Raw genomic sequence first — 27,930 nt, 5'->3', positions numbered from 1 at the left:
TGACTATGGAGTAGGAGTAGGAATGGAGTAGGAGTTATCTTGAAAGAGGAGTTTGTTAGGAATGTCCTGGAAGTAAAAAGAGTTTCAGATAGAGTGATGAGTCTGAAGCTAGAAATAGAAGGTGTGGTTAGAATTCAATGTGGTTAGTGGGTATTCTCCACAGGTAGGATGTGAGCTAGAGTAGAAGGAGAAATTCTGGTTGGACTTTGATGAAGTGATGCATATCTACAAGTGACAGTTGTCATTGGTGCAGACTTCAATGGAAATGTTGGTGCAGGAGAGAGAGGTGACGAGGAACTGATGGGCAGGTTTGGTATCCAGGAGAGGAACGCAGAAGGACAGATGGTGGTTGACTTTACAAAAAGGATGGAAATGGCTGTAGTGAATACTTTCTTCCAGAAGAGGCAAGGGTGACCTCTAAGAGTGGAGGTAGGAGCACACAGGTAGACTACATCTTGTGTAGTTGGTGTAATCTGAAGGAGATCAGTGACTGCAAAGTATTGGTAGGTGAGAGTGCAGCCAAACAGCATAGGATGGTGGTGTGTAGGATGACTCTGGTGGTGAGGAAGATGAAGAGAACAAAGACAGAGCAGAGGACGAAATGGTGGGAGCTGAAAAAGGAAGAGTGTTGCATGACTTTTAGGAAGGAGTTAAGACAGGCTCTGGATGGTCAGGAGGTGCTTCCAGATGACTGGACAACTACAGCTAACGTGATCAGGGAGACAGGTAGGAGAGTACTTGGTGTGTCATCTGGAAGGAAAGTAGATAAGGAGACTTGGTGGTGGAATGAGGAGGTACAGGAGTATATACAGAGAAAGAGGTTAGCTAAGAGGAAGTGGGACACTGAGAGGACTGAGGAGAGTAGACAGGAGTACAGGGAGATGCAGCGTAAGGTGAAAGTAAAAACAAATCCACATTCGAGCTCCTGCTTCAATAAGCACTCGCCCTGCTCTAGTGTTCTTAAACAGGAATCTGAGTCCTTCTTTCTTTTGTCTGACAGCACTTACTAAAGAATACATTTAACTTTTTATCAATGAAAAAGAATGAACAACTCATGAAACTGTTCTCAAACTCTTAATCAAAGTGATCACAGTGATAAAAAAAAAAAAAAAAACGTCCAACAAAGAATGTGGCGACATTCAACGTGTCTTCACAAAAGACAAAATAGATTCACGCAAAAAGGAATTCACATTCAATAACAATAGAAGAACAATAATAACAAACTAAACAAGATATAATTACAATCATACGATGAAAACAGAAAAAAGTGAACTGTTGGACATTAAACAAGAATACTTGAAGATCATTACATGCAGTACTGTATCTCAGTCAGGATCCTCACACTGATTATTCCCTTCGGATTAATTAGAATGTGCCTTTGAAATAAAAGATGTTTTACAAGCTAACTAAAAGAAATATACATAAATTAATTCAACCAGTGGCTGAACACAAGATTCTCACTCAGCACAGAACATAAGACATCCTTGCCACACCACAAGTTTGTAAAAGTATTTAAAACATTCATAGCTCTGAAGTAGTTAATCTTGATTCCAATCCTTGTTTGAGACATTCTTTTTAGAATGGTTTCTGCACTGCAGGCGCACGAGCCTTCAACCTTTTTTCTCCAGATAGCGGTTCTAAACACCTTCATATGAACACAGAGGACAGTAACACAACCATTACACATCACACACCATGTACCATATTGGCCCGAATATAAGACATTGAAATAAGACTGAAAAAGTGGGGTTCGTCTTACATTCAAGGTCTAGACATTATACCCATTTACAACGCTATATGGTGCCAGATATCTTTAAAGCGAATGCTGAACTAACTCCCCAGGCCAAAGCGAACCCCTGTCACAAACAAGAAAAATAAAAAATAGCGGTAAGAAAGAAAAGAGAAGAAAATTAGAGAAAACAGAAAATGGAGAAACGTAGCGACAATCTGGAAAAAGTGAGTCAAAGATCGGCCAGGTTAACCGGCATGTGATAAGACAGTTTTTGCATGATTTGAATGAGGCAAAATAACCTACTTTTTCTCTCGAATATATTGTTATAATCATTTGTTTCAGATGTACTGTAATTATTTTCTGTAATTATTCACCTATTGTCTGCGCCAAGACTTCATCTGGTATGATTCAAGATGTCAGTCATTCGCGGGCAGCAGGGGCAGCAGGTAGTGGATCCCTCCACGCTGCAGCCCCCTCCCCCTCCCCCTCCTCCTCTACAACAATCAGCTCACATCCACCCCCCACTGGTCACGTCATGTTAGTGCCACCCCCAACTGCTCACTTCTTCAACCCACCACCCTCACCCATACCCCCCAGCACACAGTCCCCCTGCTCCACCCTGTCCCACACCGAATCCCATGTGAGAAAGCAGCTCCAGAGAATCAAGGCAAGGAAGGCTGTGGATCCAGATGGCATCAGCTCCGGGCTCCTGAAATCCTGCGCAGACCAGCTGTGTGGGATTGTCGGACACTTGTTAAACCTGAGTCTGAAGCTGGGGATGGCTCCACAGCTGTGGAAAATATCCTGCGTGGGCCAATGCCCAAGATTCCACACCCCAAGGACCTCAACAGCTACAGGCCGGTGGCGCTAACATCCCACCTGATGAAGACCCTGGAGTGACTGGTCCGCTGTCATCTCCGTCCCCAGGTGAGCCCATCACTGGACCCACTCTAGTTTGACTACCAGCCTGCCATCGGGGTGAACAATGCTGTTATCTTCCTCCAACAACGAGCCCTCTTTCACCTGGAGAAGCCTAGGAGTACTATGAGGATCACGTTTTTGATCACTCCAGTGCTTTCAACACAATTGAACCATCACTGCTGAGGGACAAGCTGGAGAACACCGGGTTGGATCATCACCTCACAGAATGGATCTTGGATTATTTAACCAACCGCCAACAGTTTGTGAAAACCCTGGACTGTGTGTCAAACACAGTTGTCTGGCAACACGAGGGCACCACAAGGAACAGTTCTGGCTCCGTTCCTATTTACCCTCTACACTTCTCCTACAACTTCCCCACTTGTCACCTGCAGAAGTTCTCTGACGGCACTGCAATCATTGGCTTCATCACTGATGGGGACGACAGAGTACAGAGAACTAACTCAGGACTTTGTGGACAGGTGCCAGCGGAACAGCCTCCAAATCAATACTGGGAAAACCAAGGAACTGGTGGTGGATTTCCGCAGGTGAGCACTCTGCCTGGTTACACTGGTGAACATCCTCACAACACAAATGCTCTCTATAAAAAGGGTCAGAACAGACTATCTGCTAAGGAGGATGAGGTCTTTCGGAGTGCAGGGGCCACTCCTGCAGACCTTCTATGAGACCTTGGTGGCCTCGGCTATTTTTCATGGGGTGGTGTGCTGGGGGAGCAGCATCACTGCCACCGACAGGAGAAGACTGGACCGGCTGATCAGGAAGGCAGGCTCTGTCCTAGGTTGCCCCCTGGACTCAGTGGAGGTGGTGGGAGAAAGGAGGATGACAGCCAGGCTGTCATCAGTGATGAAGAACAGCTTCCACTCCCTGCTGGGCACATTACGATCAATGGAGAGCTCCTTCAGCGATCGGTTGCTTCATCCAAAATACTTGAACGCTATCGCAGGTCTTTCCTGCCTACAGCTATCAGACTGTACAATCAGCACTCCTCCCAGTCGACCACATACAGACAATCATGCACACAATCTGGATGACCGGAGTAGTCTGTAGTTGTAGAGGTAAATCGTAAATTGTTGATTTCTAAAATATGTACACTACATGTTAATAAGAATACCATATGTTAATTTTTAATTTTACTGTTGTGATCCCCAGAGTGAAATTAAGAACGCACACTCTAGTATGTTAGTCATCAATCACACGCATTCATATTAGTGTGTACAGGCCCCTGTAATACACATAATGACACACAAGGGAGCCTGACACACACATTGTGTCAGCTTCTTAATCTGGGCAGTCTATGATGTCCTACTACCCCACTAAACCTGTTTTGGGAAGGCGGAGACCCCAAACTGCCGGTTGTGCTCAGAGAGAGGAACGCTCGAACACGTCCTGAGCTCCTGCCCAGCAGCACTTGGCCAGGGCTGGTATACCTGGTGCCACATTCAGGTGCTGAAGCCGATTGCTGAAGCCATCAGCAGGGGTATCAGCAGCTGCAGGCGGGTGCACAACGCCACCAACACCATCACATTTGTCAAAGCAGGAGTTCAGCCAGAGGCAGGTGGCAAGAAGGCACCAGCAGGGATCCTGGCAACTGCCCAAGATTGGCAGCTCTCGGTAGACCTAGAGAAGCAGCTACAGTTCCCCCAGTATGTCATCAGCACCACTCTGACGCCAGACATTCTCCTGATCTCAGAGAGCACCAAGAACATCATGATCATGGAGCTAATGGTGCCATGGGAGGACTGCTTGGCTGGAAGGCACGATGTATGCCCATGATGTATGCAGGGGATTTGTGGGGCGCTCGCTCCACAAGGCCCTGACCGTGTTGGGAATTACAGGAACAGCAAGGACAAAGCCATCAAGAATACCTCTGAGGCAGCTGAGAAAGCCTCGAGATGGCTCTGGATCCAGAGAGGAGAGACATGGGGGCAAGTGAATGCCACCTGAATGACTTGTGTTCAGGTGTATATTGTTGCAAGACCCGAAACACCCCATGAACCCAGGATACATTCCTGATGATGTGTTCAGGTTGCATCAGACAATGTATTTAATAGCCAGACTCACATTTATACTATTGTAATGTTCCATCCATCCATCCATCCATCCATCTTCCTCCGCTGTTTACACTTATAAACCTCACACTAAATCAGTCATTCTTGGACTCTGGAAACAACCCAAGATATGACGTCTTTCATAAAAGGCATTCATAATCAACTTGCCCAGCTGTTATGCAAGATTTTCTATCATTAGATATTGTACAGGACATGAAAAGATTCAATTGATCAACATAGAATGATATCATTTCCAAGGTTGTAGTTCAGTCAATGACTATACTGTAAAGGAGATGATTCATTCTATAGGAGTTGTTAGACAGGAAGAACAGGAAACCTGTATAGCAGGAATCAATCTCTAACAATCCTACTGATGGCTAAAAAGATTAAAAGTAATAAAGAGGTTGAATAAATGATGAGCAGCAGCAGGCCGGGCAACAAAGGTAATAGAAATGAGCAGATTATATGCAGGAAGGTTGAGAAAGATTCTGAAATGACAAGATATGTCAATTACAGGAAAGAAAACGACTAGTGTTGGAGCCATGAACAGATTTAGAGGTATTTTGTAGGGGTGTGATGGTTTAAATATTGTGTTTGTGGTTGTGATGTTTGTGATGTAGAGTTTGGTTGATCACGTTAATGAGGGAATAAGTAGGTCAAATGGATGTTGAGGGGGGTGTTGATATAGGTTAATAGGGGCACCCGCTCACCTGTGTGGCCGGAGAGCGGGAGAGACGGTGAGCAGGGTCGCATTTTTTGTTGATCACTTTGATTATGAGTTTGAGCACAGTTTCATAAGTTGATTGTTCTTTTTAAAAAGTTAAATGTATTCTTTAGTAAAGCCCCAGCCTCAGCCTCTCGGCTACTCGTTTTTTGAAGTCGCTCGTTGTTGAAGTCGCTACTCATTGTTTTTTTTCATTTTTATGTCACCACTCCTACATTTACAGTACTGTTAAGATTGATGCCTTTGGTACATACATTCCAGGATTACCCAGAATTTATTGCAGTGCTTTAAAGGTCCTATAATGTATTTTAAACTTAATGTCATTCAGCTCCCAGATGTCCAACTAGACTATTCCAAATATTTTGACCTAAAGTGATCTGTGGTCCTAAATATCAGCTTTTCAAAATCACTTACCTGAGCTACTCACAAAACACTTTGTTTCAGGCCTCCGGCTGTAGTATGCTAATGAGCAAATGTAACGATGGTCAACGTCTCCTTCACCTGGGTCACGCCCCTCTGAAGGAGAGCATTAGGTTAACAGGACACTGACCAGCATTACATTTGTTATCACTGTGGCGTTCGGAGGCCCCATCGCGTCGCCGTACATTTATGACCCTGAGTCGGACCCAGAAGCGGGGGCTCCTGAAGAAACACCAACTGTGCGGCTGCAGCAGAACGTTTCTGAATGGTTAGTAAGTGCGAACGTTACTTAGTTGGTTCTGTGTTGTGTTTTGTAACCGACATCCTCACAGGACCGGAGCATCGTCCGGTAGCTACATTTTTTTCTACTCCCGCCTCTTATCGCACAGTAATAATGTCATATCCGTCTTATTATGTATTTTGTATGTTGTATATATAAGGACGTGTTGACTGCTAAAATGTTGCTGTACTTCTATAAGTGACAGTAAAGTCTGATGGTGGTTCTGATAGTTATTACCATGTGGCTAATGCTAGCTTCTGCTCATGGCTAAGTTACTTTATTTTTATATGACATTGATTTAACCCGTTACTAAGGTGCAAAATATTTTAGGCAGTCCTCTGTGACAAGACACACGGAGATAACACTTGCCACCATCACACCAGGTTAATGGTGAATTGACGTAGCTATATTGCAGTGATGCCTTTATCTACTCAATTTTGAGATGTCTTCACCTTCTGTTTATTGTACAGGTGCCGCTGTGGTCACTGAACGGATGCCAACAGAAGCAGAAAACATCTGCTGTTTGGAGATACCACAAGTAGCAAGCTCACAGCTAAACCACACAGTTACGTCTCTATTTGGCTACTTTTATAATTATAAATTCAAATGACCTTTACCATGTTTTCACTGTAGGAGCTGTCTGCAGGAGGTTGATGAGGTTCCGTGCATGACTAAACATCCTGGGTTCCAGCCTGTGTGACTAAACGTGTACACCCTACAAATGTCCGGTCACGTACTGAGTCACATTGTGAAATAAATAATTTTGTGTCCTTTTTCTGTAGACGGTGCAGACATCTGGCCTATCGCACCTTTGTTGGCTGGTGCTGGGGCTGCTTAGGGAGCAGAATCTGGGTCATCATCCCAGCCTGTGTGGTCCTTCGCATACGCCGAGAGTTTCCTGAAGATGAAGGCCACTACGCTGGATTCAGACTGAGTCTCGGTTGAACCTGGTCATACGGACGCTCATATGGGGCAGACAGATTCTCGGGGACACGAATGGCCAACATCTCATTTGTGTATGGCATGGAGTCCACCAAGACTGTCAAATATGAGGTCCAACATGTCAGCTACAAAACCTGTTCAATAAAACACAAAGATGTATCATTACTGTTATTGATATTGTTTGATTCATTTCTTTGTTTGGAAAAATTGTGTTCAAAATACATTCTGGTACTTGCTACCATTTATTTATTTGTATGGTTACTTTTTACTGTGTTGTGAGCAATTACCAGCAGAATTTCAAAACATGTTTGTTTGAAATATTAAAATATTGCAACACTAACAGAATGTTGGCTCTGTCTTGTGAGGTTTGACTCTGCATTGTCCCTTCAAAAGCCTTTGGAAAGTGGATCTTGTAGAGGGGTACACCAAACGTAACAAAATAAGGAACCAAATCAATATCATATGACATACATGAATCTGTCTCAAATTTTTTTTATACTAAACTCTTCACTTCACTTACTGTCTTGCTGGAATATTCTAATACACAACCATGTTATTTTTTACTGAACTACTATCAACACACATGCATTCACGAACACCTATAGACAACAATATTAAGAAAATTAGTCTATTTAACCAATTTTATTAAAACATATTGTATGGAATATGACTTGTACTTACCTTTACTTCTATAGTGGGAATGAAGAGTCCTGAAGGACAGCTGTGTACCAACAGTATGGGTGTCCACTGGGTCAGTTTGGCACGCCACGACACTTGAAGCTGTGGGCTGAATGGATGCACAAGGAAGAGGGACACTAATTTCAGGACACCGATTTTCTGATTTTGGATAAGGAGGACAGACCTGTGTGCGTTGTTGCTATGACGCTGAACAAACAATAGACTCTAAAATGTGCGCGCACACACACAATAGGAAACAAAGCACAACTCCCTCCTTAGCCTAGCATAAGTTCACTTTATTTATGCTGACAGATAATAAGAAAGAAAATATGAGACCAACTTAGGTACGTTTTAACTTTATACTGTAGGCCAGCACACACACACGTGTTGGAGCATGCACACACATGAAATATGCAAACGCGAAACAAAGGAGACCTCCCTACATAGCCTAGCATAACATGACTTCATTCGTGCTAACAAAAAGTAAGAAAATATGAGATCAACTTACGTGCGTTTTAGCTTTATACTGTAGGTGCGGCACGCACACACACGCAATACGCAAACGCGAAAAAAGCACATTGGCCTGCATAACCTAGCATAACATGACTTCATGCTAACAAACAATGAGAAAATATGAGACCAACTTCTGTGTGTTGTACCTACTGTAGATCCAGCACGCACACGTGATCGGGCGTGGATGCACACATACGCAATACGCAAACGCGAAACAAAGGAGACCTCCCTACATAGCCTAGCATTACATGACTTCATTCATGCTAACAGACAACAGGAAAAAAGATAAAATGTGAGTCCAACTTATGCGCGTTTTACCTAGATATTGTACGTTCAGCATGTACATACATGTTGGAGCGCACACACACGCAAATGCGAAACAAAGCAGTACTACCTAATTAGCCAAATAGCACTCAATCACTAATGCTGACAGATGACTGCAAGAAAGATAAATGTGGTGAGACTTACCTGTAACTAGGGTGCAGTTCCTTGGTCCCGTATGGTTGGGAGTGATCCTTGAATGAGGATCAGTCTCAAGGCAAAGCTCCGTCTGGACTGACCCTCATTGCTAAAACAGACTGGAGTGAAGTGGTTCGCACAAACAAATGTGCAGGCGATGAAGCCGGCACATTGCCATTAAAAATGAAATTCAACCACGCTCTCTTCTGTTCTTCTTTGGATGGGATGAAAAATAAACACTGGTGTTGATTTGTACAATCAATAACTGAGCAACTACCATGTCTCCCCCTGACGGACACCATTTTAACAGACTGCTGCCTCATGTCCGACGCAAAGAACTCTGTCTTGGGGATTGCCACGCCCTTGGGCATGTCAACCAATCCATATCGTCCAATACTCTGTTCAATAGCACAGAGTGCATAGTCTGACGTCAAGAATGGCTATTCTAGAGCTATATGATCGATTTGAGTCGTTCAGAGCCATGACCTCCTAAAAATCCAAATATCTATTGATGCATGGAGCGTTTGGTTACCAGATTCTAGGGGTTAGTCGGGTTAGGGAGGACCACTATGTATATGTAGAGACCTGAAAAAGTGTGATTTTCATAGTAGGGCCACTTTAACAACTTTAATACTGTATGTGGTAACAGTCACCTGATCTTGAACACCACTAAGACAAAATAATCTTTGACCCAAGAAATGTATGACTTCATGATCCAGTGGCTATCGGTAATATGAAGATTAAACAGGTTGCTTCTTATAAGTACTTGGGGGTCTACATGGACAACCAGCTAAAGTGGCATGTTCAGGTGGAACATCTGTGTTCCAAATTGGCTCAAAGACTGCACTTTCTCTGTAGACTGAGACTTTTTGGTGTAAGTTCAGGAGTTATTTCTACTTTCTATGACTCTGTCCTTGGGACAATAAAAGCAGCATGGCTGCCTGCTTTTATTGTCCATTCTTTGGACGATAAAATGGACATGCTTCTTCCCAGAGGTGTTAGACAGCTGAACTCCTGTGGTGCTCTGTAGTCACCCTCACGACGCCCCGAGTGTCACCACAGACACACAGGGATTCAGTGCAATATGGTGCTTCATCAGGTGCAATAGATGCTGGGCTTGCACTAGGAGCTAGTATGACTAAGCCACTGTGGCTCAGTGTAAAAGAATTGAGCAAGCCACAAAAAGCCACACTCTGTGTCCAAGACAATGGTGCACGGGCGGACGACCCATGCTGGGCGTGGGAGGTTCCGGGGGGCCTCCCCCGGGGAATTTTTTAGAAAATGGGGTTGTTTTCCTGCATTCTGAGGGCAAAATCTTCTGTTCAGTTCACCTACAAAAATACACTAAAGTCAACAGTTCAAGCTGAACTATCTTTATTTCTGTCCTACTTTATGCAGCTATGCATGTGATATTTAACAATTGAAAACTTCCATTCACTATGTGAAGATAGTCATACAAAATATTACTCAATGTTTACTTGTAAGTTTTACTTAGACTAGAAGACATTTCAACTTTGACCACCACCAACACCATTGGTATGCCATAGTTTTATTTTATTTTTTTTTAATTCAATAACATGATTTTTCATTTCAATTTAAAAAAGCATGAAGCGAGGTGAATACACATTTACATGCATCGCTGGTTATTCCTGTCGGTCATAGGGAACAAAAGTCTAAGACTACAAACAAGTATTGACAATGGGTCCGTTTCCGTTTAGTGGAAAACCTGGGTAAGTTAACCCTGAAATCAGGGAAAATCAGGGCTTTCGGTGTCACAAAGGGAGGTAACTTAACCCAGAGTCAGAGGAGTAAACCTAGCCTGTGTCATGAGGTAAACCTGTAGGTTTGTTACCACAGTAACAGACTCTGAAGTGTCACAAAGCGGGTGCAGTGGAAACCCAGAGTAAGTTCACCCTGAAATCAGGGTTCTCGGTTTCACAAAGGGGGGTAACTTAACCCACAGTTAGAGCAGAAACCCTGGCCTGTTTCACGTAGCGAGGTAAAGTGAATCTCTGGGTTTGTTACCGCAGTAACAGACTCTCTGAACATAACCTGGTCGGGAGCAGGTTTTATTCCACAAACTCAGGGTTTCTTTTGACTCCGCCCCCTTTCCCCGCCGCTCGCGCGGCTTCATTTCCTGGTTCTGTCAGATGGAGAGTCTGACCGAAGTAAGGTTTAATAAATAACTCCGTATTTTAGAGGTGTTTTAGAGGTGAACATGTCATGTCCGTTTGACGTGGAGCCCCTTGATGGAGTTTCCGCATTCATTCACAGAGAATTAAATATGTTTGAATCGCGTTCAGATGTACCGTCATATCCAGACAGTTCTCTGTCTGTCACACAAACACATCAATCGTCACATCTGCAGCAGCGCTGCGTGTAGCGCTCCGTTCAGTTTTTCATTTTTTATTTGCAAACGGTAATTTTGGTCCCAAGCCCAGATAAATACAGAGGGTTGCGTCAGGAAGGGCATCCGGCATAAAACTTTTGCCAAATTAAGGATGCGAGTCAAACCTATGACTTCACCTCCTCCTCCATATCCTACCCCTCCTCTTCCACCTCCTCTTCAACAACTAAACATTGTCTAAAACCTTCAACAATCCTCATTTAAGTTTATTCAAGCAAAGCCAACCAAGATTCTGAGAACTGAGTTGAGAGAGAAGAACAACATTCTGTCATGAAAACCCACCTTGCAAATTTCAGGTGACAAATATTCTGCAGATTTGTTCTGGAAATCAAACCTATGACTTCCATACCGGATCGGTCGAGGCCCGGGTTAACAACGACCGCCATCGGCGCTGTTGACCTACAGGGCGCTGGTGGAAATTGGATTACTGTTGGTCGAAGAAGGAGAGGAGGAAAGTGTGTTCGCTCAAAGAAAGAGAAGAGGAACACCAAGAGTATAGGACTAAGAGTAGGGACGTTGAATGTTGGAACTATGACAGGAAAAGGTAGAGAGTTGGTTGACATGATGCAGAGGAGGAAGGTAGACATACTGTGTGTACAGGAGACCAGGTGGAAAGGTAGCAAGGCTAGAAGTTTAGGAGCAGGGTTCAAGTTGTTCTATCATGGTATAGATGGGAAGAGAAATGGAGTAGGAGTTATCTTGAAAGAGGAGTTTGTTAGGAATGTCCTGGAGGTAAAAACAGTGTTGGATCGAGTGATGAGTCTGAAGCTAGAAATAGAAGGTGTGATGTTCAATGTTGTTAGCGGGTATGCTCCACAGGTAGGATGTGAGCTGGAGGAGAAGGAGAAATTCTGGTCGGACTTTGATGAAGTGATGCAGAGCATGCCTAGAAGTGAGAGAGTTGTCATTGGAGCAGACTTCAATGGACATGTTGGTGCAGGAAACAGAGGCGATGAGGATTTGATGGGCAGGTTTGGTATCCAGGAGAGGAACGCAGAAGGACATATGATAGTTGACTTTGCAAAAAGGATGGAAATGGCTGGTGAATACTTTCTTCCAGAAGAGGCAGGAACATAGAGTGACCTATAAGAGTGGCGGTAGGAGCACACAGGTAGACTATATCTTGTGCAGACGGTGTAACCTGAAAGAGATCAGTGACTGCAAAGTAGTGGTAGACGAGAGTGTAGCCAAACAGCATAGGATGGTGGTGTGTAGGATGACTCTGGTGGTGAGGGAGATCAAGAGGGCAAAGGCAGAGCAGAAGACGAAATGGCGGAAGCTGAAAAAGGAAGAGTGTTGCATGACTTTTAGGAAGGAGTTAAGACAGGCTCTGGGTGGTCAGGAGGTGCTTCCAGATGACTGGACAACTACAGCTAATGTGATCAGGGAGACAGGTAGGAGAGTACTTGGTGTGTCATCTGGAAGGAAAGTAGATAAGGAGACTTGGTGGTGGAATGAGGAGGTACAGGAGTGTATACTGAGAAAGAGGTTAGCCAAGAGGAAGTGGGACACTGAGAGGACTGAGGAGAGTAGACAGGAGTACAGGGAGATGCAGCGTAAGGTGAAGGTAGAGGTAGCAAAGGCCAAACAAGAAGCTTATGATGACTTGTATGCTAGGTTGGACAGTAAGGAGGGAGAGACTGATCTATACCGGTTGGCAAGATAGAGAGATAGAGATGGGAAGGACGTGCAGCAGGTTAGGGTCCATTGTGACAAGAGCATTCTGTTGGCGATAAAACAACTGAAAAGCCGAACGTCCACTTATTATTTATTGTACAATGTCATTATGTTATAATGAGGAAGAGGATCCTTAACAAGATGATGCAGAAGTCTGACCTGTGTGAACGATGTTTTTAAACTTCATTCTCAGCTGTTGACATGTGCGCTTCTCCCCCGCTGTATTGCATCTAATAAAATAATTTAATAAACTATTATTCAAGCCGTAATTGTACCGTGAGTCCAATGGACTACGTTTAGACGTACGCATCGACTTGAGCAGCAGTTTAAAGTCATCTCATTCTTCTTTACAGCTGCAACGCTGTTCTTCATTTCATAACATGTCCTCAAATTTTTCATACACGTAGATTACAATCTGCACTTCAACTGTGTGAAGTAACGCGGAGCGCGTCTCGTCCGTCGTCATGGTGACTCGTCGAATCTGGGCTCCATTGATGGTGGCTTGTTAAAGTGGCGTCGCGCCTGTTAAACTGCGGGTCAACTTACCCTGGGTTACAAAAACTAACCTTGAGAAGCGCTTGTGAAACCGAAAACCCTGGGTTTCCAAGTTCAGGGTAAAGCAACCCAGAACCACAGGTTGAACTCAGGGGTCGTTATCCCTGCTTCGTGACGTGGGGCCGTTCAAAAAGCAGGTTTAGTGGACAACCATTGTGAGTTAACCCTGAAGTCAGGGAAAACCAGGACTTTCATTTTCACAAAGGGAGGTAACTTAACCCAGGGTTAGAGCAGTAACCCTGACTTGTTTCATGACGCGAGGTAAAGTGAACCTCTGGGTTTGTTACTGCAGTAACAGACTCTCTGAACTTGACCTGGTCGGGAGCAGGTTTCACTCCACAAACCCAGGGTTTCCTCTGACTCCGCCCCCTTTCACCGCCACTCGCGCGGCTTCATTTCCTGGTTCTGTCAGACGGAGAGTCTGACCGAAGTAATGTCTAATAAATAACTCCGTATTTCAGAGGTGAACATGTCATGTCCGTTTGACGAGGAGCCCATTGATGGAGTTTCCGCATTAATTCACAGACATTTTTTTTTGTATCGCGTTCAGATGTCCAGTCATATCCTGTCGGACAGTTCTCTTTATCAGTTCTCTTTAAAAAGGGATGAGAATCTGTTAATACTTCAGTAGCGGATAAATGTCACTCTGTATTCCACCAGAATGTGAAGCAATGGGAAGAGAACAATCAGTAACATAAAATATTATTCCACCTTTGTTTTCTTCAATTTCTTGTTAATTTCTTTCTTTTTTTTAATCATTATTAACTCCTGTGTCTATCATGTGACTAAAACAGACAGAAAATAAAACCTGGAATACCTTAAAGCGGTTATAAGCAGTACAATGCCACGGCCACTGTTGTATGAACTAAAGCAGTTTTGGCTATTACTGTATCAAACGAGCTACATGTCAGGTCTTGATTTCAGTTCTTAGATAATATCGGTGTACGCAATGGTGTGAATATCCTTCTCAACTGTTTTTGTAATGTTCATATGTCGATTTACTGTTTCATCTACACAACAATAAAACGTTTTAATGTATTTCATTTTTTAACAGAACCTGATATAGATGAGAGCGCATTTATGTGCGTGAAAAGAGCGTTATGTTGGCCATGACACAACTGAACAGTCAAACGTCCACTTAATATTTATTGTACAATATCAAACATAGTGAGGATGAGGAGGATCCCTAATGAGATGATGAAGTCTGACCTGTGTGAACGATGTTTTTATTTCCATTCTCAGCTGCTGACGTGCCCTTCTCCCCCCACTGGATCGCACCTAAATAAAATAAATTAATAAACTATTCTTGAAGCCGTTTACTTCCGTATTTTTACCGTGAGTGCAACGGACTTAGAACTTACGCATCGACTTGAGCAGCAATTCACTCCCACGACATGTCGCTCTTCTTTCCAGCTGCAACGCTGTTCTGTTTCTTCTGAAAATTTCCTCAAAGTCTTTCTAGTCATAAATTAAAATCTGTACTCCGACTTCCGTAAAGCGTTGCGGTGCGCGTCTAGTCCGTCGTCATGGTGAATCGATGAATCGGGGCTCCATTGATGATGGCTTTTTTTCAAGTTGTCGTGTCAGTTAAACTGTGGGTCAATTTACTCTGGGTTAGAAAAACTAACCCTGAACCGCGTTTGTGAAACCGAAATCCCTGGTTTTTCCAAGTTCAGGGTAAAGCAACCCAGAACCACAGGTTTACCTCAGGGTAGGTTAACCCTGCCTTCATGAAATAGGCCCAATATCTTTCATTTACCTTCTGATCGGTCTGTCACCACTCCTACCCCCTCTCAGCATTCACCATTTGTTTAATAATGAGGACTTTAACACAAACTCTACTATAAAACACTGGATTCTTTTGATAGATCGTCCTCACCTTGTCTTACACCAATTTGCGGGTTCAGCTTGTAAAAAAAACAAACAATATTTTTGTTTTTCAGTGGATGAAAGGAGGTCATGACCCCAGTGCATATTTGATGATCGGGAGTGTTCAGGTCACTTCGGCTATTTCCGTCGGCATGCGGAAATAGCGGCGCTAGCGCCGTTTGCTAGCGGAAGTAGCGGCACTAGTGCCGCTCGCTAAAGGAAATAGCGGCGCCTGCTAGCGGAAGTAGCGGTGCTAGCGCCGCTCACTAGTGAAAATAGCCTAACGGAAATAGCGAGTGCCGCTAGCGAGCCAAAAAGTTGTAAGTTTTAGCCTTTTTTCCGTAAAAATAAGAACGCCACTGTGGCTACACAGTCTAAAAACCTTGTAGCCAATCTGGAATTTACTTTGCTTGTGGCGAAGTGGCGAATGGCTAGCGCAAGCCCAGTGATGGAGCACCCACACACTTAAGCTGCTGTATTGTAAATACATTTTTGCTGTTCAGACACTTTACACTTTATATATCTTGCATTTTAAACTTTTGTCTGTTCCCTTATTTATCTTACATTTTAACTTTTTTTTTGTTGTTTTCCTTAACTTATCTTATTTTATCAACCGGCTTACTGGGACCTTCAGAGACGTATTTCATACTTTTAAATGTGAAAACGTGTGTCAGTATGACAAATAAAGACTCTGATTCTGTTATCTGATTGCTTTCTACAAAACCTATTTTTGAGGTTTTCAAATCCACAATCTGTTCCTTTCAAAGCAAAGTCCCACCTCTATAATTATTACCATATCAGAAGTCACTATACCTGAGATTGAAATCTTATTTTCATACATCAAAATTTCTTGAGTTGGAAAAAGAAACAAATACTAAAAAAAATATTCTCACCTGTTCCTTTCCAGTCAACCTCGGAAGCAAATCCAGTGTGGCCACCATGTTTTCTGTTAAATTCTGATATGATGGCTTTGTAGGGATTTCGGATCAATAGGATGCTGGAATCAAATTCATCAATACTCTCCTTCGTTTTTTCGTGTGTCTTAACGCAGATCGTTGTCCCTTTCCTCCAGTCTTCCCCTTCTCCTTTAAATTCTATGAAAGAATATTCTCACACAATCACACACAAATAGATGTATGAATCAAGTCAAACAAATGTTGATGCAGACAGAACTCTTTACCATGTCTGTAAAGACTTTTGTCCAAGTATATACTGCCAGTGTAGAAGCCAGTGGTGAGCTCTATGAGATGCCGTGTCCAGGTGTTGCCGGATCCAGGAAAACTGGCGAGGGCCACCAGTTTCTTTGACTGAGGAGATAGGAAACGTCGTTCCAGGCAGAGGTTATCTGACAAAAAACACAGATTTTACTACCAATTTATTGATGTCATCCATTGTAATAAACACCATGGGTGGGTAAGCACTGTCGTAGCACAGCAAGACGGTTCTGGGTTTGCGTCCAGCTCTGTGCGGGATGTTCTCTTTGTGTCTGTATGTGTTCTCCGGCTTCCTCCCACCTCCAAAAACAAGCTCTTCAGGTTAATCAGCCAGCCCCAAATTGCCCATAGGTATGAGTGTGTGTCTGGGTGGTTGTCTTTGTACATATGTGGCTCTGCGGTGAACTGGCATCATGCCTGGAGTGTCCCCCCTGCCTCATGCCCCAGTTGGCTGGGATAAGCTGAAGCACCCCGCAACCCCCGACGGTGGAGGAAGTAGTTTGAAAATGAATACATATATATATATATATATATATATATATATATATATATATATAAGACACACATGGACAAGGGCGGAGAATACGGAGTTGTTGGAATGCTACTACACGAGTAATCCCAGAGAGAGGGGATATATGGGGCGGATGTGGGACCAATGGATGCTTCGAAACCCACAATCAAGGCTAACAAAGAAACAGCTGTTAGCCCAGTGTTCCAACATCCGTAACCAAAAACTGCTGTCACAACTAGAGATTGATGAAATACTACAACAATGCTACGGCAAGGGGGAGCCAGGAAGCCAGGTCAGCGGGGGGATATCACCCCCCCCCCCCACAATCCGAGATTGGGTACCAAGCCCCAAGAGACATAGACGGCCTCAATACAAGAGCTGCTGACCTGAGAAGGAAGATCGTGACCTAAATGGAAACCTGGAGCCTCCGACAAATACCTAAGCTAAGTTGTCAAGTACCTTCAGAAGATCTGCTAGAAGATGTGAATGCTGCAATAAGAACCATCCCCACAGGGAACATAACTAAGACCAACAAGCTGATCCACAGTACAGCAACAGTAATCCTCGAGATGCTGGGATATAAGATCAACACAGGGCATAACAAACAATACCCTCCATGGAAGAGACGGTTAGAGGCCAAGATAAAGGCGACACGGAGAGAAGTCAGCCAGCTAGCCGAGCTACAAAAGGGGAACATGGTGAATAAAGGGGTACCCAGGAAATACAGCAAGCTCTCCATACCTGAAGCACCCGAAACTGCCAAACAGAGACTAACGGCTCTGGCTACCCGACTGAAGCGATACACCAAGGAGATTGAAGCCAGGAGAATAAACAAGACCTTCTCCACTCAACCAGCAAAGGTGTACTCTCAGAGGCAGGGAAATAGCATCCGGCCAGACCCACCAAGAGCTGAGGTGGAGAAATACTGGAAGGGCATATGGGAAAGGGAAACATCACACAACACCGATGCCCAGTTGCTAGTGGACCTGAGGACTGACCACAGCTGGCAGACATCCAAGAAAGAGTGTCAAAGATGAAGAGTTGGTCAGCACCGGGCCCGGATATGATCCATACATACTGGCTAAAGAAGCTGACAGCACTCCATGAGCGTCTAGCAGCACAGATGAACCAGCTGCTAAGGGATGAGATGCACCCAGAATGGTTGACTGTAGGCAGGACAATCCTGATCATGAAAGACCCACAGAAGGAATCTACCCCATCCAACTACCGGCCAATAACCTGTCTCAGTACAACATGGAAGCTCCTGTCAGGCATCATGGCGGCTAAGATGAGTAGGCACATGGATCAATACATGAGTGGGACACAGAAAGGAGTTGGTAGTAACACCAGGGGAGCCAAGCACCAGCTACTGGTGGACAGAGCAGTACACAGAGACTGTAAGAATAGGCAGACCAACTTGTGCACCGCCTGGCTAGATTACAAGAAAGCCTATGACTCAATGCCACACATGTGGATACTGGAATGTCTGGAACTGTATAAGATCAACAGGACACTAAGAGCCTTCATCAAGAACTCAATGGGGAAGTGGAAGACAACCTGGAGACTAACTCCAAGCCAATTGCCCAAGTTAACATCAAGTGCGGCATATACCAAGGGGATGCACTATCACCACTGCTGTTCTGCATAGGCCTGAACCCCCTCAGTCACATCATCACAAAGAGTGGCTATGGATACCGATTCCGAAGTGGGACAACAATCAGCCATCTCCTCTACATGGATGACATGAAGCTGTATGCCAGGAATGAGCGAGAAATTGACTCACTGATCCACACCACCAGGATCTACAGCGACGACATAGGGATGTCATTCGGATTAGACAAATGTGGCCAGATGGTATCAAGAAGAGGCAAGATGATCAGAACTGAAGGGGTCGACCTACCAGGGGGCAGGATAGAGGACATCAAGGACAGCTACAAATACCTTGGAATCCCACAGGCTAATGGCAACCATGAGGAGGCCGCAAGGAAGTCATCCACAGCCAAATACCTCCAGACAGTAAGGCAAGTCCTGAGAAGTCAGCTGAATGGCAAGAACAAGGTCCGAGCCATCAACATGTATGCACTGCCTGTCAACAGATACCCCGCTGGGATCATAAGCTGGCCAAAGGAGGAGATAGAAGCCACAGACATCAAGACGAGAAAGCTCCTCACCATGCATGGAGGGTTTCACCCCAAGTCCAGCATCCTGAGGCTATACACCAAGCGGAAAGAAGGAGGCTGAGGACTAGTGAGCATCAGGGCCACTGTCCAGGATGACACATCAAAAATCCAAGAGTACATCAGGAAGATGGCCCCAACAGATGAACTGCTCAGACAGCAGACAGAGGCCTTAGACAGCAGAAACCTGAGGAGGAAGAGGAGGAGGAGGAGACAACATGGAGGGACAAGCCCCTACATGGCATGTACCACCGTCAGATGGAGGAAGTGGCTGATATCAAGAAGACCTACCAATGGCTGAATAAAGCTGGACTGACAGACAGCACAGAGGCACTGATCATGGCAGCACAAGAACAGGCCCTAAGTACAAGATCAATAGAGGCCAATATCTACCACTGTAGATCTGACCCAAGGTGCAGGCTATGTAAAGAAGCCCCAGAGTCAGTCCAGCACGTGCTAGCAGGGTGTAAGATGCTCGCCAGCTCAGCATACATGGAAAGGCACAACCAAGTAGCTGTGATAGTGTACAGGAACATCTGTACCCAGTATGGACTAGAAGTACCCAAATCCCAATGGGACATACCACCATAGGTGGTTGAGAATGACAAGGCTAAGATCCTGTGGGACTTCAGCTTCCAGACCGACAAACAGCTACTGGCTAACAAACCGGACATAGTGGTGCTGGACAAAGAGCAGAAGAGAGCAGTGGTGATAGATGTGGCGATTCCAGCTGACGCCAACATCAGGAAGAAGGAACACGAAAAGATTGAGAAGTACCAAGGGTTGACAGAACAGCTGGAACAGATGAGGAAGGTCAAGGTTAATCTGGTCCCCGTGGTAGTAGGAGCACTTGGGGCAATGACCCCCAAACTGGAAGAGTGGCTCCAGCAGATTCCTGGAACAACATCTGAAGCCTCAGTCCAGAAGAGTGCAGTCCTAGGAACAGCTAAGATACTGACAGAACCCTCAGACTCCCAGGCCTCTGGTAGAGGACCTGAGCTTGAGGATGACACACAGATACCACCCCACAAGGGTGAGAGGGACATTTAAAAAAAAACAAAAACAAAAACACTGTGTATATATACTGTATATTTACACACACATATACATACACACACACACACACACACACACACACACACACACACACACACACACACACACACACACACACACGCACACACACACACACACACACACGCACACATACTGTATATATATACTTCTATATATTATATACAGGTATATATAAAAGCTTGACTGTCCCATGTGTTTAATTTATTCCATGTTTCTGATTAGACAAGAGCCATGCGCTTGTGTGTGTGTGTATCCTGATAGGGATGGGTTTTTTTGCCATGCTTTCTTTTCCAGCTTTCTGTTTTTACATTGCTCAGACTCACAGCGACTCTTCAGCTTGAAGACAGACAGTCGGTTGACTCCTCCACACAGGGTTCTCTCTCCTGTACAAAACGTTTTGCAATCTCCGTCTACTGTGGTTTGCGTGAAGACTTGGTTACCACAGAAGCACATGGTTCCATTCTCCAGACCTGCATATGTGTAACCTCTGGGGGAAGAGAAAGGAGAAAAGATTAGCAATGTAGGTCAATGAAAAGCTGGGAGGTTTGACCCATTGCTTCATGACACATGATGGATGAAAGACCTAAAGTTGTCTAGGTAGATGTATGAGAGGAAAGTGGAGAAACACGGAGTACAGGAAATAACAAGATAAATGTTTTGAAAGCAGGAGCATTCATTACACATGTTAGCTCAATCTGCAATCACAAGTAAACCTGGAAAACTTAATTATCATATATCTTCTAGTGCTGTCAGGTGATTAAAAAGTTAATCTAATTAATTATAGGATTTGTAATTAATTAATGTAATTAATTGCATTTTAATCTCATACCTGCTGAAGGCCCCCAAATAAAGAATTTGAATTCTAGGAAATTAAAAAAAACTGTAGTACATGACTAATCAATAGAATACAGCAAGAAGAGAAGATTTGAAATCCACATTTTTATTGGTTAAGTGTGCTCTATAAATGAAATTCAAAAGCCTATTGAGACTGAGTCTCAAATAGGTACATAAGCAGACTCTCAATCAAAATGAATACTAAAGCTGAGTCAATACAGCAATTCAAAATGAATAGTATAACATGCCTCTAAATAAGGCAAGATCAGTAGTAAAATGCCAGCAGGGCAGGCATTTCCTTTAAAAAGGTAAGCTTATGTTCAACTCTGTCCTTGACATGCATTGCATTTAAATGATACGTTAGGCTGGAGCTGCTTTGGTAATATGAAAATTCTCTTTTACAAAAGGTACAAATAATAATAATAATAATAATAATAATAATAATAATAATGGATTAGATTTATATAGCGCTCTTCTGGACATCAATGATGCTTTACATTCATTATTCATTCACTCCTCATTCATACGTGGTGATGGGGTAACTACGTGTGTAGCCACAGCTGCCCTGGGGCAAACTGTGGAGGAGGCGTCTGCAGCGAGAATCACTGCGTTTTTGTTGATAGTCCCGTCTTTGTTCTTTTTATAAATAAACTTTCCACCCAAAGGTCAGAGTGGGCTTGCCTCGCTCTCCTGTCCATCTCTGTTGTCAGTCACTCTGCTTTTGACTAGTGGCGCAGGTAGGAAGTGACGTCACTGCAGCCTACGGGTCCCTCAATTGGAAAAATTTAAAATATATATATATGCTGTTATAATCCCTGAAGGGAAATTAGTAGCACACTCTAGTAATCCATCAAATTTCAAGCATTTATATATATATATATATGTATGTGTGTGTGTGTGCGTCCTGGGCCTGTACACACACACACACACACACACACACACACACACACACACACACACACACACACACACACACACACACACACACACACACACACACACACACACACACACACACACACACACACACACACACACACACAACACAAGGGGCCTGTAGGCATGCAGTGGGAGGAAGAGTGATGGGCAGCTCATTCTTGATGCGCAAGTATATACTTCTGACAAAAGAGAGAGGAAAAAGATGAATTTTATTTGATGTTGTTGCTGCTATAATACCTTTCACCACAGTTGTTCTGGCAACGGAGGACAGTCATGCTTTCATCAACAAAGGAATATCCTCGCAGTGCTTTATTCTGAGTGTTGTCAGGATAGCAGCCAATATACTTTGCTGAAAAAGACAACACAATTTTACACACGAAGCCTGATGAGCTGAGATGGACAAAGAAACACGTACGAGAACAAGATGAGTGAGATGAGTATTGGACTTGCACGTACAAAGCAGTGCTGCTCTGCAGGGGTTGCAACAGAAAAAGGAAGTACAGTAGTCGCATATAGCAGCATGCGGTTTTTTCGTATGTTGAATGTTTGTATCTTGAGGATTTCCTACGTTTGGGTAACTCACTTCTCAGGAGGATCTTGCCCTTATTGTTGTCACTTTTCGCCATGACCTCAATGTTCCTGTAGGTGGTGTTATCTGTCCTCCTGGGCACCCCCTCTCCATGGCTGACACCAGGAAAACCAAAGTGCAGGAAGAAGATGGTTCCAGTAGTGAGGAAGAGGACGATGAGGAAGAAGAGGTGCACACGTTTCCCACAGGCAGCCATGATGGTTCCCCTTGGAAAATTAGAAATAATATGACCAAGAGATGACACAACATTTTCCAGAACATTCAAGGGGATAACTCTCTGATTGTCCCAGGACAAATCTACAGAATATTTGTCACCTGAAATCTGCAACTTGAATTTTCATGACAAAGAATACTGCTATTCTCTCTCAACTCAGTTATACGAATATTAGTCGGCTTTCCTTGAATAGACTTAAGTGGGGATTGTTGAAGGTTTTAGAAAATGTGTAGTTGGTGAGGAGGAGGAGGAGGAGGAGGAGGAGGAGGAGGAGGAGGGGTCGGATATGGAGGAGGAGGTGAAATAACAAAGACAAATGGGAAACATTGTATAAAACTTGAGAATTGGACATTTCAACAACAGCTCATTAAGCTTAACCCCAAAAGCAAAATACAGGCTAATGCATCATGACATATAGATTGGAAATTGTTATTTATTAACTGACATCAACATACTTTCTTTTCAATCAAAGTCCAGATTTTAATAGGAAGTAAAACAATAGCATCAAACAAGAAGTGTGTTATTTATAAGAGTTTTAATATTAACATCACACTATTTTTTCTGACTGCTTGAGCGACTGTTTTGTAAAACATGAGGCTTCATTCAGTGATTTAAGTCAAAATTGAAATCACATGGAGGGTCCTCGAACAAACTTTGTAACACTAACTGCAAGTATGAAGAAAGTGTAAATGAAAGGAGTGCCATCTCTAAAAGGAATACAGAACTACACATTAGCTGACAGACCTTCCAATGCAGGATCCACACTCGAGCTCCTGAGTCAACAACCCGTCACCCTGCTCTCGTGTTCTTAAAAGGAATCCGAGTCCTTCAGCAGAGCTGTTGTGAGGATAATGTGTCACCTCCTGCAATGAGGGAGAAATAAAAATGGCATTTTCTATTCATTTTTAAAGCACTGCAATAAATTCTGGGTAATCCTGGAATGTATGTACCAAAGGCATCAATCTTTACAGTACTGTAAATGTGTGGAGTGGTGACATCAAAAAACAACAAGTAGCGACTTCAACAACGAGCCACACAGGTGAGCTGGTGCCCCTATTAACCTTTATTAACAACCCCGTCCACATCCATTTGACCTACTTATTCCCTCATTAACTTGATCACACATACTCTAAACATCACTACAACAACAAACACCATATTTAAACCGTCATACCCCTACAAAATACCTCTAAATCCGTTCGTGGCTCCAACACTAGTCTTTTTCTTTCCTGTAATTGATATATCTTGTCATTTCAGAATCCTTAACCTTGTTGCATATAATCTGCTCCTTTCTGTTACCTGTGCTGCTCGGCCTGCTGCTACTCATTTAATCAACCTCTGTAGTGCTTATACTCTGCTTAACCATCATCACATTGTTACAGATTTATTCCTACCATACAGGCTTCCTGTTCTTCCTGTTTAACAACTCCTATAGAAAAATCATCTCCTATACAGTATAGTCATTGACCGAACTACAACTTTGGAAATTACATCACATTCTAAGTTGATCATTTGAATCTTTTCATGTCCTGTACAATATCTAATGATGGAAAACCTTGCACAACAGCTGGAAAAGTTGATTATGAATGCTTTTTATGAAAGACATCATATCTTAGGTTGCTTCCAGGATTAAATATGCTAAGAAGTACTAAACTAATGTAACCCTGTATTGTAACATAGATAGATAGATAGATACTTTATTAATCCCGGAGGAAATTGTACATATCCACTGCTCAGGCATTACATAACAAATAAATACTGGATAAACACCAGGAGAAAAAGAAACACTGACATCACAGGACATACCACAAGACATACACTACACTAACAGACACATGCAGCACTAACAGGATTTAAGACAATCCCAACCCACAAATGACGCTAGTCATCACAACACAAGTGCTCATGAGGTTTGAGTACTTCCTATATGGGTTCCAGAAAGACAACCTGCAGACAAAAGCTGAGTTCCATCCTGTTTGTCCCACAGTGGACATCTGGCCCACAGAACCCACTGACCTAAAGGCATTAAATGCATCTTTAATGTGATGGTTGAGACGGATCCATGTCACAGAATACATAGTGAGTGTGTGATGTGTGACAGTTGTGTTACTGTCCTCTGTGTTCATATGAAGGTGTTTAGAACCGCTTACATCAACGTTTGCTAGTTTGGCATCTCTGAATGTAAAGTGTGTGTGTGTGTCTGTGTGCAGGTGCTCAGGAAGAGAGGGGCTCCGGGGGAGGAAGGTGAAGTACCAGAGAAGCAGAGGACAGTTAAAGGTCCTGAAGAACTCACAGTGCTGCTCAGAGTTAAGGGAGCTAAACCGGGGGATGCGGGGTTCAAGGCAATCAACCCTTTACAAATTGACACGTCACTACGGAGTCAGATAGGCAAGGGTTTTGAGGCCAAGATTCTATTTAGTAGAGTGTTGAAGATCAATTGTGTGAATAGGAAGCAGTATGAGGACGCTATCAGCATGGGGAAAGTGGTGGCCAAAGTAGAGAAGATAAACTTAACTCCTAAAGGGAATCAAGGAGTTAAGGGAGTGGTCTATGGAATGTTTGCTGGTATGTCGGAAAAAGAAATACTGGACAACATTAGAGGGGGACAGGTAACAGATGTACGGAGGCTTAAGAGTAGGGAGGGAGCTAGGGGGGGACACTCCGCTTCTGCTAACATTTCAATCAATCTAATTTTATTTATTTAGCACTTAATCATGGCAACAGATATTTCAAAGCGCTTTAACAGACAGAGAAACCCAACTGAACCCTCCAGGGCAAGCATAAGCAAAAGTGGCGGGGAAAAACTCCCTCGATGAGGAAGAAACTCTGGGCAGGACCCAGACTCTTTTGGGCGGTCATCCACCTTGACCGGTTGGGTGGAAAAGAAATCAAAGGAAGACAAGAACAGGGAAAGAGAAAGAGAGACATATAGAGGGTGGCAGATAGGCCAGATAGAGTCAGTGTCAATGTGGTTAAGGTTATGTTTCCCATTGCTAAAGTCAAGGCACAATTACAGCTGTGTGGATGACTGTATGGCGGCATGGAGGAAGAAGGAAGCAGGGCCCCAGCTGATGGATAGATGAGGGGTGTTAGTGGTGGGCTTGGAGGAGAAGGTCCACAGCACATGGATAGATGGGGCTGACACTGGTGGGCTTGGAGGTGCAGATTGACAGAGGAAGGTCCATAGCGGATGGGTGGATGAGGGGTGAACCTGAGAAAAACCTGTGAGGACATAGAGCACAGAGACTCCAGGGAAGAAGTTTAGTTAGTAGGGTGTGGTTGGAGACTTGGAGAGTGAAATCGGAGAGGAGGAGGAGTAACAGAGATGGTTGGAGAGAAGGAGGAGGAGAGAGGAACTCAGTGAGTCTGGATGTTGAATCTCCAGCAGTGTAGGATTATAAGAGAGAGAGAGAAAAAAGTAGTCTCCTTAGTTGCCTTAATTGTAAAATTTGTGATTTTTTGTTTTAAGTCTAGTCTTAAATAGTGCGTGGGTGTCTGCCTCCTGAACTGAGGTAGGGAGGTGGTTCCACAATAGAGGGGCTTGATAGCAAAAGGCTCTAGCCCCCATCCTACTTTTGTAAATTCTAGGAACCACCAGTAGGCCAGTATGTTGAGAACGTAATGCTCTAGATGGATTATATGGAACTAAAAGTTCCTTCAGATAGGTCAGTGCCTGGCCATGAAGGGCTTTGTAAGTGAGGAGGAGTATTTTAAAATCTATCCTAGCTTTCACAGGAAGCCAGTGCAAAGAAGCCAACGCAGGAGAAATATGGTCTCTGGCACTGGACCTGGTCAGAACATGGGCAGCACCATTCTGAATTAGTTGAAGAGTCTTCAGCAACTTTTTGGGGCAGCCTTAAAGAGTGCGTTACAATAATTTAAACCGGAAATGATGAAAGCGTGGATTCATTTCTCTGCATCACTGCCTGATTTTAGCAATGTTTGGGAGATGGAAAAAGGCCGTTCTAGAAACCTGCTTAATGTGCGTGTTAAACGAGAGCTCCTGATCATAGATGACACCTAGGTTCCTCAGTGGTTTTGGCCTCAAAAGTGATGCCATCCAAGGCTATTACATCACTTGGCACTACATCCCTAACAGTTTTTGGGCCGAGCACAATGACCTCAGTGTTAGCCGAATTGAAATGCAAAAAGTTATTGGTCATCCAATCTTTAATCTCTTTGATACACGCCTGTAATTTGCACAGCTGATTGACTTCATCAGGTTTAATCGGGAGATATAAATGCGTATCATCGGCATAACAATGGAAGTTGATGGAGTGTTTCCTTATCAAATTACCCAGAGGAAGCATGTATAAGACAAACAGTATTGGACTAAAAACCGAGCCTTGAGGAACTCCATAGCTAACTGTAGTTGACTGGGAGGAGTCGTTATGAACGTTAACAAACTGGGAACGGTCAGTTAAATAGGACTTAAACCACTTCAATGCTGATCCCTTAATACCAATTGTTTTGTCCAGTCGTGGCAGAAGAATATTGTGGTCAATTGTGTCAAACGCCGCACTAAGGTCCAAGAGAACCAGTATAGAAACAAGTCTTCTGTCTGAAGCGGTTAGAAGGTCGTTGCTAACCTTGACAAGTGCTGTTTCCGTACTATGTTGTTCCCTAAATCCTGACTGGAAATTCTCAAATAAACTGTTGGATTTAAGGAAATCACATAACTGATTAGCGACTATTTTCTCCAAGATCTTAGATAAAAACGGGAGATTTGAGATGGGTCGATAATTATTTAGAACAGTAGGGTCGCCCTACGAACGCCCCACAAATCCCCTCCTGCCAACATTGATGGGCATACATTGTGCCTTTCAGCCCTGTTGACAACATCCGATGACCAGATGTTCAGGGGAGAGGGGGATGAGGAGGTGTTGGAGGGGGGCAGGGGGAGGGGGCTGCAGCGTGGAGGGATGGGCAAGGGGAGGGGTGGATACCTGATCGAATCTGTTGAAGAATTCATTCAGGTTATCTGCCCACTTAAGGTCCCTAGCGACTTGATGGTCGGGTCATTTATGGCCTGAGATGGTCTTCAAAACCAACATTTTTGAGGTTGCAAGACTGCAAGTCCCTACTGGTGCTTTCGCCCATTAATTGCATGTTCATTTTCAAAGAATGCCAAT

At 43.7% G+C, this 27,930-nt stretch overlaps 1 protein-coding gene across 1 annotated transcript in view; it reads right to left on the bottom strand.

The window, feature by feature from the left end:
• LOC137592138 (sialate:O-sulfotransferase 2-like) overlaps positions 1-22,780 on the bottom strand; it is a 36,192-nt gene extending 13,412 nt beyond the window's left edge. Inside the window, exons 1-5 of the mRNA XM_068310063.1 lie at positions 22,579-22,780; positions 22,233-22,344; positions 20,546-20,709; positions 16,424-16,588; positions 16,137-16,337 (exon numbers count right to left, since the gene is read on the bottom strand). Coding sequence (XP_068166164.1) covers positions 16,137-16,337; positions 16,424-16,588; positions 20,546-20,709; positions 22,233-22,344; positions 22,579-22,780 — 844 coding nt within the window. The remainder of the gene's footprint in view (positions 1-16,136; positions 16,338-16,423; positions 16,589-20,545; positions 20,710-22,232; positions 22,345-22,578) is intronic.
• Between the last annotated feature and the right edge of the window lie 5,150 nt (positions 22,781-27,930).

The sequence above is a fragment of the Antennarius striatus genome, chromosome 3 (assembly GCF_040054535.1).
Source record: "Antennarius striatus isolate MH-2024 chromosome 3, ASM4005453v1, whole genome shotgun sequence".
Lineage (NCBI taxonomy): Eukaryota > Metazoa > Chordata > Actinopteri > Lophiiformes > Antennariidae > Antennarius > Antennarius striatus.
This window is presented reverse-complemented; position numbering and strand designations above follow the sequence as displayed.